The sequence below is a fragment of the Echinococcus granulosus genome (genome assembly GCF_000524195.1).
Source record: "Echinococcus granulosus chromosome Unknown EG_S00152, whole genome shotgun sequence".
Classification (NCBI taxonomy): domain Eukaryota; kingdom Metazoa; phylum Platyhelminthes; class Cestoda; order Cyclophyllidea; family Taeniidae; genus Echinococcus; species Echinococcus granulosus.
The window spans coordinates 170,459-183,464 of NW_020170532.1; the positions used below are offsets into that span (position 1 = coordinate 170,459).

At 38.2% G+C, this 13,006-nt stretch overlaps 1 protein-coding gene across 1 annotated transcript; it reads left to right on the forward strand. All coding sequences in view use genetic code 11, as the record gives it.

Moving 5' to 3' along the window:
- Positions 1-4,345: 4,345 nt before the first annotated feature.
- Positions 4,346-8,971, forward strand: EGR_09552 (hypothetical protein; the record flags this gene model as incomplete). Its single annotated transcript, XM_024498801.1, has 3 exons — positions 4,346-4,387; positions 8,286-8,392; positions 8,863-8,971. 3 exons carry the CDS (start codon positions 4,346-4,348, stop codon positions 8,969-8,971), a joined length of 258 nt encoding a protein of 85 aa, XP_024346808.1.
- Positions 8,972-13,006: the final 4,035 nt, after the last annotated feature.

A 13,006-nucleotide genomic window follows, 5' to 3' on the forward strand; every position in this document is an offset into this window, starting at 1 on the left:
CAAGAGTGGGGTAGATGGACTAAATAGCGATGAAATCAATGACTGATAGGTCGCAGGGGAGGTGCCCTCGAGTCTACTCAATATGTGTTGGTTATTAGTGTCGGCACTTTGTTGCATTCCAGATTTCGCAGCTGCAGTCTGCAGTTTCTCATTCATCTCTACATTACGGTTTCGCAAAAAACGGCGGATATTTAAATGCTCTTGGATCGCAAAGGTGCATCACTCACGTTATTATCAAGTATTTTCTGTCACACAAGTAAGTAAGATGATCAGCATCCGCTATATAAAGTGATTGCCATAAGACCAATTAGGTTGCGATGATTGTCGCAGAGGACTGATAATGTGAAGGGCCTGAGACAACGCTCAACAAGTGAAGTTAACTATCTGAAGGCCTGATAAAATATTTGACTCTATGTTTTCTGAGTAACCATGAGCGACAAAAACTTGTTTGTTCTAACAAAGCACACCTCTCTAATTGTAATCAACAATCATTTAGATTTCGTCTTCGTCCTAATTTTAGCCAATGCTCGCAATAGTTATTAGTAAATATCCAAGTTTGGATGCCCAGCAATGTTAGAAATAGGATGCAATGAAATACGCTTACATTCCATAGCCCTCTGAAACTGCACTAAGAAGGAAAAAAAGGCAATGCTCGTACAGAGTGCATGTATTCTACTCAGAGAAGGTATAGGTTACTGACATGGCCCAAGGGTCAGCCCACCCCGCGAAGTATAACAGCCAAAATAAAGTGACTTCGCAAAAAAAAATAGGGGATACACAACCAAAATAATACAATTAAGCGTTTAGACACATATTGGGTCTCGCTGATATGTAATTATTCTGAGATAAAATAAAGTCCCTTCTTATCTTTTTCGGGTGTAAGTATTTACAACTTCAAAAAAATTACGCTGTTATCTATTATTTTATTACAACTAGCCAATTTAAAATTATGAAACTTTTGTTTTTATCTTTGGATTGTGTGATCTGTGACCTTTGAGAAGGTCGGTTCCTATATATATAAAGACTAATGGAACGGAAAGTCTGCTACTCTTGAATGAATATGCGCCTCTGGGGCATAGGTTGTCTCTGCCTAACGCTTCTGGCGATCAAATGTCTATGCCAATCTAGTGGTAATTTTTCTTTCTAATTTGTGTATCTTGCATAGGTCTAGTATAATAATGGTCTTGATATCACACTTACGGGATGTTGTTTGGAGAATTGTAGCGATTTTGCAATAATTTACATTTACACTTTGCTGTTTTTTGCATTTTCGACGTCTTTAACCATAAATAAAAGTGTACGGCCATCGTAATTGAGTTTTAGTGCCCCCTACTCCATGCCTAAATGAAATGTCTAGTTAGCTGTACTTTGGTACTTTTCAAACTGCCAGAAGAATATGGAGTAAATAATTATACAGCTTCCAGTATAAACAATTAATTTTGTCATGGGCTAAAAAGTTTCAGTGAATAATTAAAATAATATTATCTGCTGATACTTGCAATATAGAGTAATATATTTTTTTAATAATATTTCCATGAATTTATACAAAGTAATCTTATTTTGGTGAAATCTGAAGATGATAAGTTTTTTTTGGTAAAATGTTTCTTTTGCATTTTTTTAAACAATGCTAGCGGTCTCACTATTACATGGCAACAGTATCAGATATACGCAGAATGTGGGTGCGAGGCGCATTTACTACTTTACTTCATATGATAAACGGCTTGCGTAAATTTTTTTGTTACAAGATTGCAGCTGTCAATATAAGACTAGGACTCAAATAGTCCAACATCCCTCGTATGCTCCCATTTGGTAGATCCCTCTTTTTTATTTCTATTTTCTGTTTTAAGTCGCATCAGATGCCAGTTACACTTCTAAAGCGCGAAATGCGCATATCACACAAAACTTTGTTTCTTTTAGGTGCCACCGAATCTTCAGACAGTATTAAATCTACCACGTAAGTTTTCTACCTCTTTTATCTGTTATGCTTTAAAATGACTAAAAGTTCAATTTTTCTTTAAACACTTCTCACGCGTCTAAACCACTCCATTTGTGTTGACCTTTTGGATTAATGCTACTAGCCATTTGGAAACCTTGCATTTCACCGACCTAACTGCGTAATGATTTGATTCAATGTCTGACATCGCACTCGATAAAGATTCTCTTAGACTTGAAAAAGTCGCACTTATCTTATCTAAAATAATCGTAAAAATTAGCGTGCAATGAACGTTGCATAAAGCCGATTTCACAGACTTGAATATTTATCCCAAAATATTCTGTATAATTCTTTTTAAATCTAGGGGAAAATGAATTTTTTGGGCAGTACAAGGAATAAAATTAAAGCTTGGCGGAGCAGTACCTCTATCTTTGTAATCAGGAGAGCATTCGTTTTGTCAGTCATGTTTTTTTTTCAAAAAACACAATCAGTTTCTCAGTTGTAGCTGTGCATACTCCATTGGAATATATCTTGACATCAAAATCTACACAAAGGGAAAAACGTAACGAAACGAAACTGAAAGTGGATGGTCTTGTATAGGGAGGCTAGCCACTAAATCGGAAACTGCATACAGACATACATACATTAGCGCTTGCATATGTAGATACACACACCTGCGGAGAAAGAGATCATGACAAAGGCGAGCACTTCAGTGTAGTCTGCGATTCTAACATTGATCACGACGCATTCGCTGTGAATAAAGAATAAATGCGAACCAACCAAACACATTCATCAACTCAAGTGGTTAGCTACTTGTGCAGAGCCACTGAAGTGTTAAGTCATTGATGGTACTTGGATCGTTTACAGAAATAAATGCACACAAAAATTCGTCGAATGCAGTGATAAGTTGAATATGCCCAAAATGTCTTTGAAACTTTCTTGACTATCATACAATTGAGATGATGGTTTGTATTCTCCTGCGGTTCACTTTCTATTGCCATAACATGGGAATCGCGTTTTAATCTTATAGTAATCTACTGTTATCCCCTAGAAAAAATTTGCAAATCTCGTCTGTGAGCATGGAGATTATTCCATTAACTCACCTAAGAATTGTAGAAATAAACCTAGGTTTGAAGTAAAGGCTTTGGACTATCGGTACTGCAGCTTGGTACAGGAGTGGAAAGATTTCATGTATTTTTCCATCTTTTTTAAAGTTGTGCCTTTTTCTTTTTGATAACCCTATGTGGACACCATCCGCACTGCCAGTCTTCTTTATAATTAATAGTGCATAGTATTTGATAGTGTAAGAACAGGGATAATGCTCAACCTAAACTCTTCACTACCCGAAACACAATCATACTCAAGCGGAGTCAAAACGTGGTGCTACTTAGTGCCATGCTCATCAGAGCTGGAGATTCCCTTACGAATGGCTAGTAGACAGTCGATATAATCAACGCCTTTAATTTAATGAGCGAATTGTGTAAGTTGTAGGGTGGGTCAGAAAAGGTGCTTTGAAATGACTGATGCGTAAGCGAAGGCACACAGGGTGGATATGTGCGGGGATTGCATTGGCTCTATTTTTAACAAAAACAAACACAAGCACATTGAAACTGCCAATCTCTTGTGCTATTAAAAGCTTCAAGACAGCATTCAGATGGTCGAGTGCTGTGAGAGCCGTGGAGCAACGCCTCAAGCACCTGTACTTTTGCAAATAAGTGCCCGCAGATAATTGAGATGCAGCAAGATTACGCAAATGTGTGCATTAGTTTTGCTTTCAGGTTCCAAGTAAAAGACTTTAAGTTGATCGTAGTGGTTCGACAAGCACGCCAATTAAAATAATCCATTTACCTAATCATCTTGGATATATTCTTGTCGAAACCGTTTGCTTCTTGATCCCAATGTTATTTTGAGGATAAATTCTTAGTTTTAGGTAAGGATTATACTGCTTCAGTACTATTTTTTCCCCTAGGAATTCATCCTGAAGTTATCTACTTTGTTAACTGTGTATTTATTTCAGCGATCACTACGTACCAGTGACAATGTTGCCGGTTAAAATAATTTCATGCGAATTTATTATGAAGAAAATCTAGTCAAAATATACGATTATGCTTAAGACGATACCAAATAAGATAAGAAGCCAAGCAAACTAAACTGGCATGAGCCTTTGTGCATCTTCTACTTTACAGATCCACCCCTTCAACAAAGCCTTCAGGTTTGCGCCCACTAAAACTAACATACCATAACTTAACACTTTTTCACTTTACTATGACGATGCAAATAGCAACTTTTATTTACGTTCAATAGTGTTCAAGGAATTTCCATTGCCTAAGGTACCGATTTAGAACTGCACACTGTCTGCAGTGGCGATTCGATTCGCCAAATTGAATAAAGTACGAATTTATCCAGTCCTGAATGTGTGGTGCTCAACTCATACAGATATCAGATGAAACAAGTGTAAGCACATCGAATGGGAATTACCAGAGGCAATTCTAAGATAATATGGGGCTATTTAAACCTGCATCACTATTTGTTTCTTCCCTTATCCCTCGGATAATCGCTGATGAGGGGCATTCAAGGGTGATTGCTGTATGGACGATGCTCAAAAGTAGGGGAATGTGTGACCGCAGTCAAGGAGCATGAAGGAGATCAACACTAGTTACTGGCAAGAAGTGCGTCTGTGGTCACAAACACTCCGAATTAGACGTCGTTTTAGGTGAAGTGTTACTGTTTTGTCAAGATGACGGTCTTGATTACACAGCATAGGCAGCGTCGGTGATAAGAATGGCATTCAGCACACTAGGAGTCCTCTGAAAACTTTTAATGAGGCATGCACAATTTTCGTGGTCCCAAGCGTCATAGCGGCACTATTCCAATCCAAGGTGGGAAATACATATATATATATATATATTGTCCTGTGTACTGGCCCCCATAGTAAAGACTCAGTAGAATCGTAATGCCTGTCGATAACCCTTACTTTGATAGGTCGTCTTAAATAAAAAAGTGATATTTCACAGGATGCCAGACACAGGAATGCTGAGTTTAGCTGAGCATAGCGATTTGAATGAGGGATGTGTAAATTCACAGAGCCGTTACGCGTAAACTGTATTGGACGAATTGGCCAATGTGTTTAAGTTGGACCGCGAAAATAGTGTGTAAAAGCTGCGCTCCACAACAGTGATGTTTACAGATTTCCTTTCCATCATACTCCTCCGCAAAGTTATGGGATCTACGAGGTGCTTCATGGTAAGTAGGGCAGTTACTCCTACATTCGATTCTCATTACTTAACCGTCTTTACATCTAATTTTTCTCACTTTTCATCAAACTATCTCTTTCTACACAACGGCTATTTTCAGAAATTGATGCTGTCTTCCGATCATTGCTTAGGTCTCCTTCCTCCTGGTTTTCTCTTCCATTCGTTCCCTCATACATTTCTTAATACTTTCTTTGCATAGGCGCATGATTGAATTCCATGATCTACCCTCAAATCGTTTTACTAGGTTGAGGACAGTACCATTTTTCCCACCAGTTAACGAATCCATCCTATGTTGGAAAACCGCAATCTCTGAGCATCAATAGAATTCAGGGTGACTCAAGAGTCTTGTGTGAAACCCAAATAAAATGAATAGGCACCTGCATTTTCCGCTCATAGACACTGGCAGAGGACTTCGTGACTAAGAGTAACCAAGTAGATAATGAAAATTAAACAGTGATTGGATCAGTGATCCAATGTAGTGACATTGAGCGATGCTATAATATGACGCCTCACACTATACACAGTCATCGTCGTGAGTTATGGCTGTCAGTGTTCAAAGGAGGAAAATGAAATGTAATAGATTGGAGCACGTTGCAACGTAACTGAATACATAGCTACATTTGGGCGTCTCCGTTCCTTCTTCACATTACTATGCGATAGTGAAAACACTAACATTTCCTTTGATTTAGTAAGTGGTTGTGATAATAAATATGCTCTTCTGCTGCAACAGGTTGCGCCAGAATTCAACATTTAGCAAATAAAGGCACCAAAACGATTGTATATTAATAAAATATTTACAGCTTAAAGAATGAGTGAATACACTATATAAGAAGGTCAACAGAAAACCTGCAAAATTTGGCAATGTTGAGGCCATACAATACATCTTTACTAATATCTTAGTAAAGATGACTGAGCAGGGACATGGCACGTGATTCAAGGTTACGCAATTTATAACAAGCGGACAAATGTCAGCGTGGGCAATTATTTTATAAACACAGCAGCCTTCGAATATGCAAGAAGAAATGTCAAGGCAGAATTGTTTTAATGCAATGTCCCGTCACCCATTGCGATCGAGGAAGCCGTGTTCACCATACACGTGTTCATCCACGAGTAATTACGGCTTTACTGTGGGCCATGTCTGCAGATAACTTGGTAGCAAAAGTCAAAATGATCCGAGTTTGCTCAAATCATAAGTAGTAGGCAAATATAAGGATAGAAAACGCATATGAACACACAGGATTGAGGTGGTAAGTGGAAATTTCAGCTTACTGGAAGGCAATTTAAAGCTACTGCGCGATTCGTTAATTTTGCAAACTCAGGCATCATGGCGAATTGAATGCGTTCCAGAGGATTGGTGACTGTACTGAACGCGTCTCGATGAGCTGCAGTCTGCAGTTTCTCATTCATCTCTACATTACGGTTTCGCAAAAAACGGCGGATATTTAAATGCTCTTGGATCGCAAAGGTGCATCACTCACGTTATTATCAAGTATTTTCTGTCACACAAGTAAGTAAGATGATCAGCATCCGCTATATAAAGTGATTGCCATAAGACCAATTAGGTTGCGATGATTGTCGCAGAGGACTGATAATGTGAAGGGCCTGAGACAACGCTCAACAAGTGAAGTTAACTATCTGAAGGCCTGATAAAATATTTGACTCTATGTTTTCTGAGTAACCATGAGCGACAAAAACTTGTTTGTTCTAACAAAGCACACCTCTCTAATTGTAATCAACAATCATTTAGATTTCGTCTTCGTCCTAATTTTAGCCAATGCTCGCAATAGTTATTAGTAAATATCCAAGTTTGGATGCCCAGCAATGTTAGAAATAGGATGCAATGAAATACGCTTACATTCCATAGCCCTCTGAAACTGCACTAAGAAGGAAAAAAAGGCAATGCTCGTACAGAGTGCATGTATTCTACTCAGAGAAGGTATAGGTTACTGACATGGCCCAAGGGTCAGCCCACCCCGCGAAGTATAACAGCCAAAATAAAGTGACTTCGCAAAAAAAAATAGGGGATACACAACCAAAATAATACAATTAAGCGTTTAGACACATATTGGGTCTCGCTGATATGTAATTATTCTGAGATAAAATAAAGTCCCTTCTTATCTTTTTCGGGTGTAAGTATTTACAACTTCAAAAAAATTACGCTGTTATCTATTATTTTATTACAACTAGCCAATTTAAAATTATGAAACTTTTGTTTTTATCTTTGGATTGTGTGATCTGTGACCTTTGAGAAGGTCGGTTCCTATATATATAAAGACTAATGGAACGGAAAGTCTGCTACTCTTGAATGAATATGCGCCTCTGGGGCATAGGTTGTCTCTGCCTAACGCTTCTGGCGATCAAATGTCTATGCCAATCTAGTGGTAATTTTTCTTTCTAATTTGTGTATCTTGCATAGGTCTAGTATAATAATGGTCTTGATATCACACTTACGGGATGTTGTTTGGAGAATTGTAGCGATTTTGCAATAATTTACATTTACACTTTGCTGTTTTTTGCATTTTCGACGTCTTTAACCATAAATAAAAGTGTACGGCCATCGTAATTGAGTTTTAGTGCCCCCTACTCCATGCCTAAATGAAATGTCTAGTTAGCTGTACTTTGGTACTTTTCAAACTGCCAGAAGAATATGGAGTAAATAATTATACAGCTTCCAGTATAAACAATTAATTTTGTCATGGGCTAAAAAGTTTCAGTGAATAATTAAAATAATATTATCTGCTGATACTTGCAATATAGAGTAATATATTTTTTTAATAATATTTCCATGAATTTATACAAAGTAATCTTATTTTGGTGAAATCTGAAGATGATAAGTTTTTTTTGGTAAAATGTTTCTTTTGCATTTTTTTAAACAATGCTAGCGGTCTCACTATTACATGGCAACAGTATCAGATATACGCAGAATGTGGGTGCGAGGCGCATTTACTACTTTACTTCATATGATAAACGGCTTGCGTAAATTTTTTTGTTACAAGATTGCAGCTGTCAATATAAGACTAGGACTCAAATAGTCCAACATCCCTCGTATGCTCCCATTTGGTAGATCCCTCTTTTTTATTTCTATTTTCTGTTTTAAGTCGCATCAGATGCCAGTTACACTTCTAAAGCGCGAAATGCGCATATCACACAAAACTTTGTTTCTTTTAGGTGCCACCGAATCTTCAGACAGTATTAAATCTACCACGTAAGTTTTCTACCTCTTTTATCTGTTATGCTTTAAAATGACTAAAAGTTCAATTTTTCTTTAAACACTTCTCACGCGTCTAAACCACTCCATTTGTGTTGACCTTTTGGATTAATGCTACTAGCCATTTGGAAACCTTGCATTTCACCGACCTAACTGCGTAATGATTTGATTCAATGTCTGACATCGCACTCGATAAAGATTCTCTTAGACTTGAAAAAGTCGCACTTATCTTATCTAAAATAATCGTAAAAATTAGCGTGCAATGAACGTTGCATAAAGCCGATTTCACAGACTTGAATATTTATCCCAAAATATTCTGTATAATTCTTTTTAAATCTAGGGGAAAATGAATTTTTTGGGCAGTACAAGGAATAAAATTAAAGCTTGGCGGAGCAGTACCTCTATCTTTGTAATCAGGAGAGCATTCGTTTTGTCAGTCATGTTTTTTTTTCAAAAAACACAATCAGTTTCTCAGTTGTAGCTGTGCATACTCCATTGGAATATATCTTGACATCAAAATCTACACAAAGGGAAAAACGTAACGAAACGAAACTGAAAGTGGATGGTCTTGTATAGGGAGGCTAGCCACTAAATCGGAAACTGCATACAGACATACATACATTAGCGCTTGCATATGTAGATACACACACCTGCGGAGAAAGAGATCATGACAAAGGCGAGCACTTCAGTGTAGTCTGCGATTCTAACATTGATCACGACGCATTCGCTGTGAATAAAGAATAAATGCGAACCAACCAAACACATTCATCAACTCAAGTGGTTAGCTACTTGTGCAGAGCCACTGAAGTGTTAAGTCATTGATGGTACTTGGATCGTTTACAGAAATAAATGCACACAAAAATTCGTCGAATGCAGTGATAAGTTGAATATGCCCAAAATGTCTTTGAAACTTTCTTGACTATCATACAATTGAGATGATGGTTTGTATTCTCCTGCGGTTCACTTTCTATTGCCATAACATGGGAATCGCGTTTTAATCTTATAGTAATCTACTGTTATCCCCTAGAAAAAATTTGCAAATCTCGTCTGTGAGCATGGAGATTATTCCATTAACTCACCTAAGAATTGTAGAAATAAACCTAGGTTTGAAGTAAAGGCTTTGGACTATCGGTACTGCAGCTTGGTACAGGAGTGGAAAGATTTCATGTATTTTTCCATCTTTTTTAAAGTTGTGCCTTTTTCTTTTTGATAACCCTATGTGGACACCATCCGCACTGCCAGTCTTCTTTATAATTAATAGTGCATAGTATTTGATAGTGTAAGAACAGGGATAATGCTCAACCTAAACTCTTCACTACCCGAAACACAATCATACTCAAGCGGAGTCAAAACGTGGTGCTACTTAGTGCCATGCTCATCAGAGCTGGAGATTCCCTTACGAATGGCTAGTAGACAGTCGATATAATCAACGCCTTTAATTTAATGAGCGAATTGTGTAAGTTGTAGGGTGGGTCAGAAAAGGTGCTTTGAAATGACTGATGCGTAAGCGAAGGCACACAGGGTGGATATGTGCGGGGATTGCATTGGCTCTATTTTTAACAAAAACAAACACAAGCACATTGAAACTGCCAATCTCTTGTGCTATTAAAAGCTTCAAGACAGCATTCAGATGGTCGAGTGCTGTGAGAGCCGTGGAGCAACGCCTCAAGCACCTGTACTTTTGCAAATAAGTGCCCGCAGATAATTGAGATGCAGCAAGATTACGCAAATGTGTGCATTAGTTTTGCTTTCAGGTTCCAAGTAAAAGACTTTAAGTTGATCGTAGTGGTTCGACAAGCACGCCAATTAAAATAATCCATTTACCTAATCATCTTGGATATATTCTTGTCGAAACCGTTTGCTTCTTGATCCCAATGTTATTTTGAGGATAAATTCTTAGTTTTAGGTAAGGATTATACTGCTTCAGTACTATTTTTTCCCCTAGGAATTCATCCTGAAGTTATCTACTTTGTTAACTGTGTATTTATTTCAGCGATCACTACGTACCAGTGACAATGTTGCCGGTTAAAATAATTTCATGCGAATTTATTATGAAGAAAATCTAGTCAAAATATACGATTATGCTTAAGACGATACCAAATAAGATAAGAAGCCAAGCAAACTAAACTGGCATGAGCCTTTGTGCATCTTCTACTTTACAGATCCACCCCTTCAACAAAGCCTTCAGGTTTGCGCCCACTAAAACTAACATACCATAACTTAACACTTTTTCACTTTACTATGACGATGCAAATAGCAACTTTTATTTACGTTCAATAGTGTTCAAGGAATTTCCATTGCCTAAGGTACCGATTTAGAACTGCACACTGTCTGCAGTGGCGATTCGATTCGCCAAATTGAATAAAGTACGAATTTATCCAGTCCTGAATGTGTGGTGCTCAACTCATACAGATATCAGATGAAACAAGTGTAAGCACATCGAATGGGAATTACCAGAGGCAATTCTAAGATAATATGGGGCTATTTAAACCTGCATCACTATTTGTTTCTTCCCTTATCCCTCGGATAATCGCTGATGAGGGGCATTCAAGGGTGATTGCTGTATGGACGATGCTCAAAAGTAGGGGAATGTGTGACCGCAGTCAAGGAGCATGAAGGAGATCAACACTAGTTACTGGCAAGAAGTGCGTCTGTGGTCACAAACACTCCGAATTAGACGTCGTTTTAGGTGAAGTGTTACTGTTTTGTCAAGATGACGGTCTTGATTACACAGCATAGGCAGCGTCGGTGATAAGAATGGCATTCAGCACACTAGGAGTCCTCTGAAAACTTTTAATGAGGCATGCACAATTTTCGTGGTCCCAAGCGTCATAGCGGCACTATTCCAATCCAAGGTGGGAAATACATATATATATATATATATTGTCCTGTGTACTGGCCCCCATAGTAAAGACTCAGTAGAATCGTAATGCCTGTCGATAACCCTTACTTTGATAGGTCGTCTTAAATAAAAAAGTGATATTTCACAGGATGCCAGACACAGGAATGCTGAGTTTAGCTGAGCATAGCGATTTGAATGAGGGATGTGTAAATTCACAGAGCCGTTACGCGTAAACTGTATTGGACGAATTGGCCAATGTGTTTAAGTTGGACCGCGAAAATAGTGTGTAAAAGCTGCGCTCCACAACAGTGATGTTTACAGATTTCCTTTCCATCATACTCCTCCGCAAAGTTATGGGATCTACGAGGTGCTTCATGGTAAGTAGGGCAGTTACTCCTACATTCGATTCTCATTACTTAACCGTCTTTACATCTAATTTTTCTCACTTTTCATCAAACTATCTCTTTCTACACAACGGCTATTTTCAGAAATTGATGCTGTCTTCCGATCATTGCTTAGGTCTCCTTCCTCCTGGTTTTCTCTTCCATTCGTTCCCTCATACATTTCTTAATACTTTCTTTGCATAGGCGCATGATTGAATTCCATGATCTACCCTCAAATCGTTTTACTAGGTTGAGGACAGTACCATTTTTCCCACCAGTTAACGAATCCATCCTATGTTGGAAAACCGCAATCTCTGAGCATCAATAGAATTCAGGGTGACTCAAGAGTCTTGTGTGAAACCCAAATAAAATGAATAGGCACCTGCATTTTCCGCTCATAGACACTGGCAGAGGACTTCGTGACTAAGAGTAACCAAGTAGATAATGAAAATTAAACAGTGATTGGATCAGTGATCCAATGTAGTGACATTGAGCGATGCTATAATATGACGCCTCACACTATACACAGTCATCGTCGTGAGTTATGGCTGTCAGTGTTCAAAGGAGGAAAATGAAATGTAATAGATTGGAGCACGTTGCAACGTAACTGAATACATAGCTACATTTGGGCGTCTCCGTTCCTTCTTCACATTACTATGCGATAGTGAAAACACTAACATTTCCTTTGATTTAGTAAGTGGTTGTGATAATAAATATGCTCTTCTGCTGCAACAGGTTGCGCCAGAATTCAACATTTAGCAAATAAAGGCACCAAAACGATTGTATATTAATAAAATATTTACAGCTTAAAGAATGAGTGAATACACTATATAAGAAGGTCAACAGAAAACCTGCAAAATTTGGCAATGTTGAGGCCATACAATACATCTTTACTAATATCTTAGTAAAGATGACTGAGCAGGGACATGGCACGTGATTCAAGGTTACGCAATTTATAACAAGCGGACAAATGTCAGCGTGGGCAATTATTTTATAAACACAGCAGCCTTCGAATATGCAAGAAGAAATGTCAAGGCAGAATTGTTTTAATGCAATGTCCCGTCACCCATTGCGATCGAGGAAGCCGTGTTCACCATACACGTGTTCATCCACGAGTAATTACGGCTTTACTGTGGGCCATGTCTGCAGATAACTTGGTAGCAAAAGTCAAAATGATCCGAGTTTGCTCAAATCATAAGTAGTAGGCAAATATAAGGATAGAAAACGCATATGAACACACAGGATTGAGGTGGTAAGTGGAAATTTCAGCTTACTGGAAGGCAATTTAAAGCTACTGCGCGATTCGTTAATTTTGCAAACTCAGGCATCATGGCGAATTGAATGCGTTCCAGAGGATTGGTGACTGTACTGAACGCGTCTCGATGA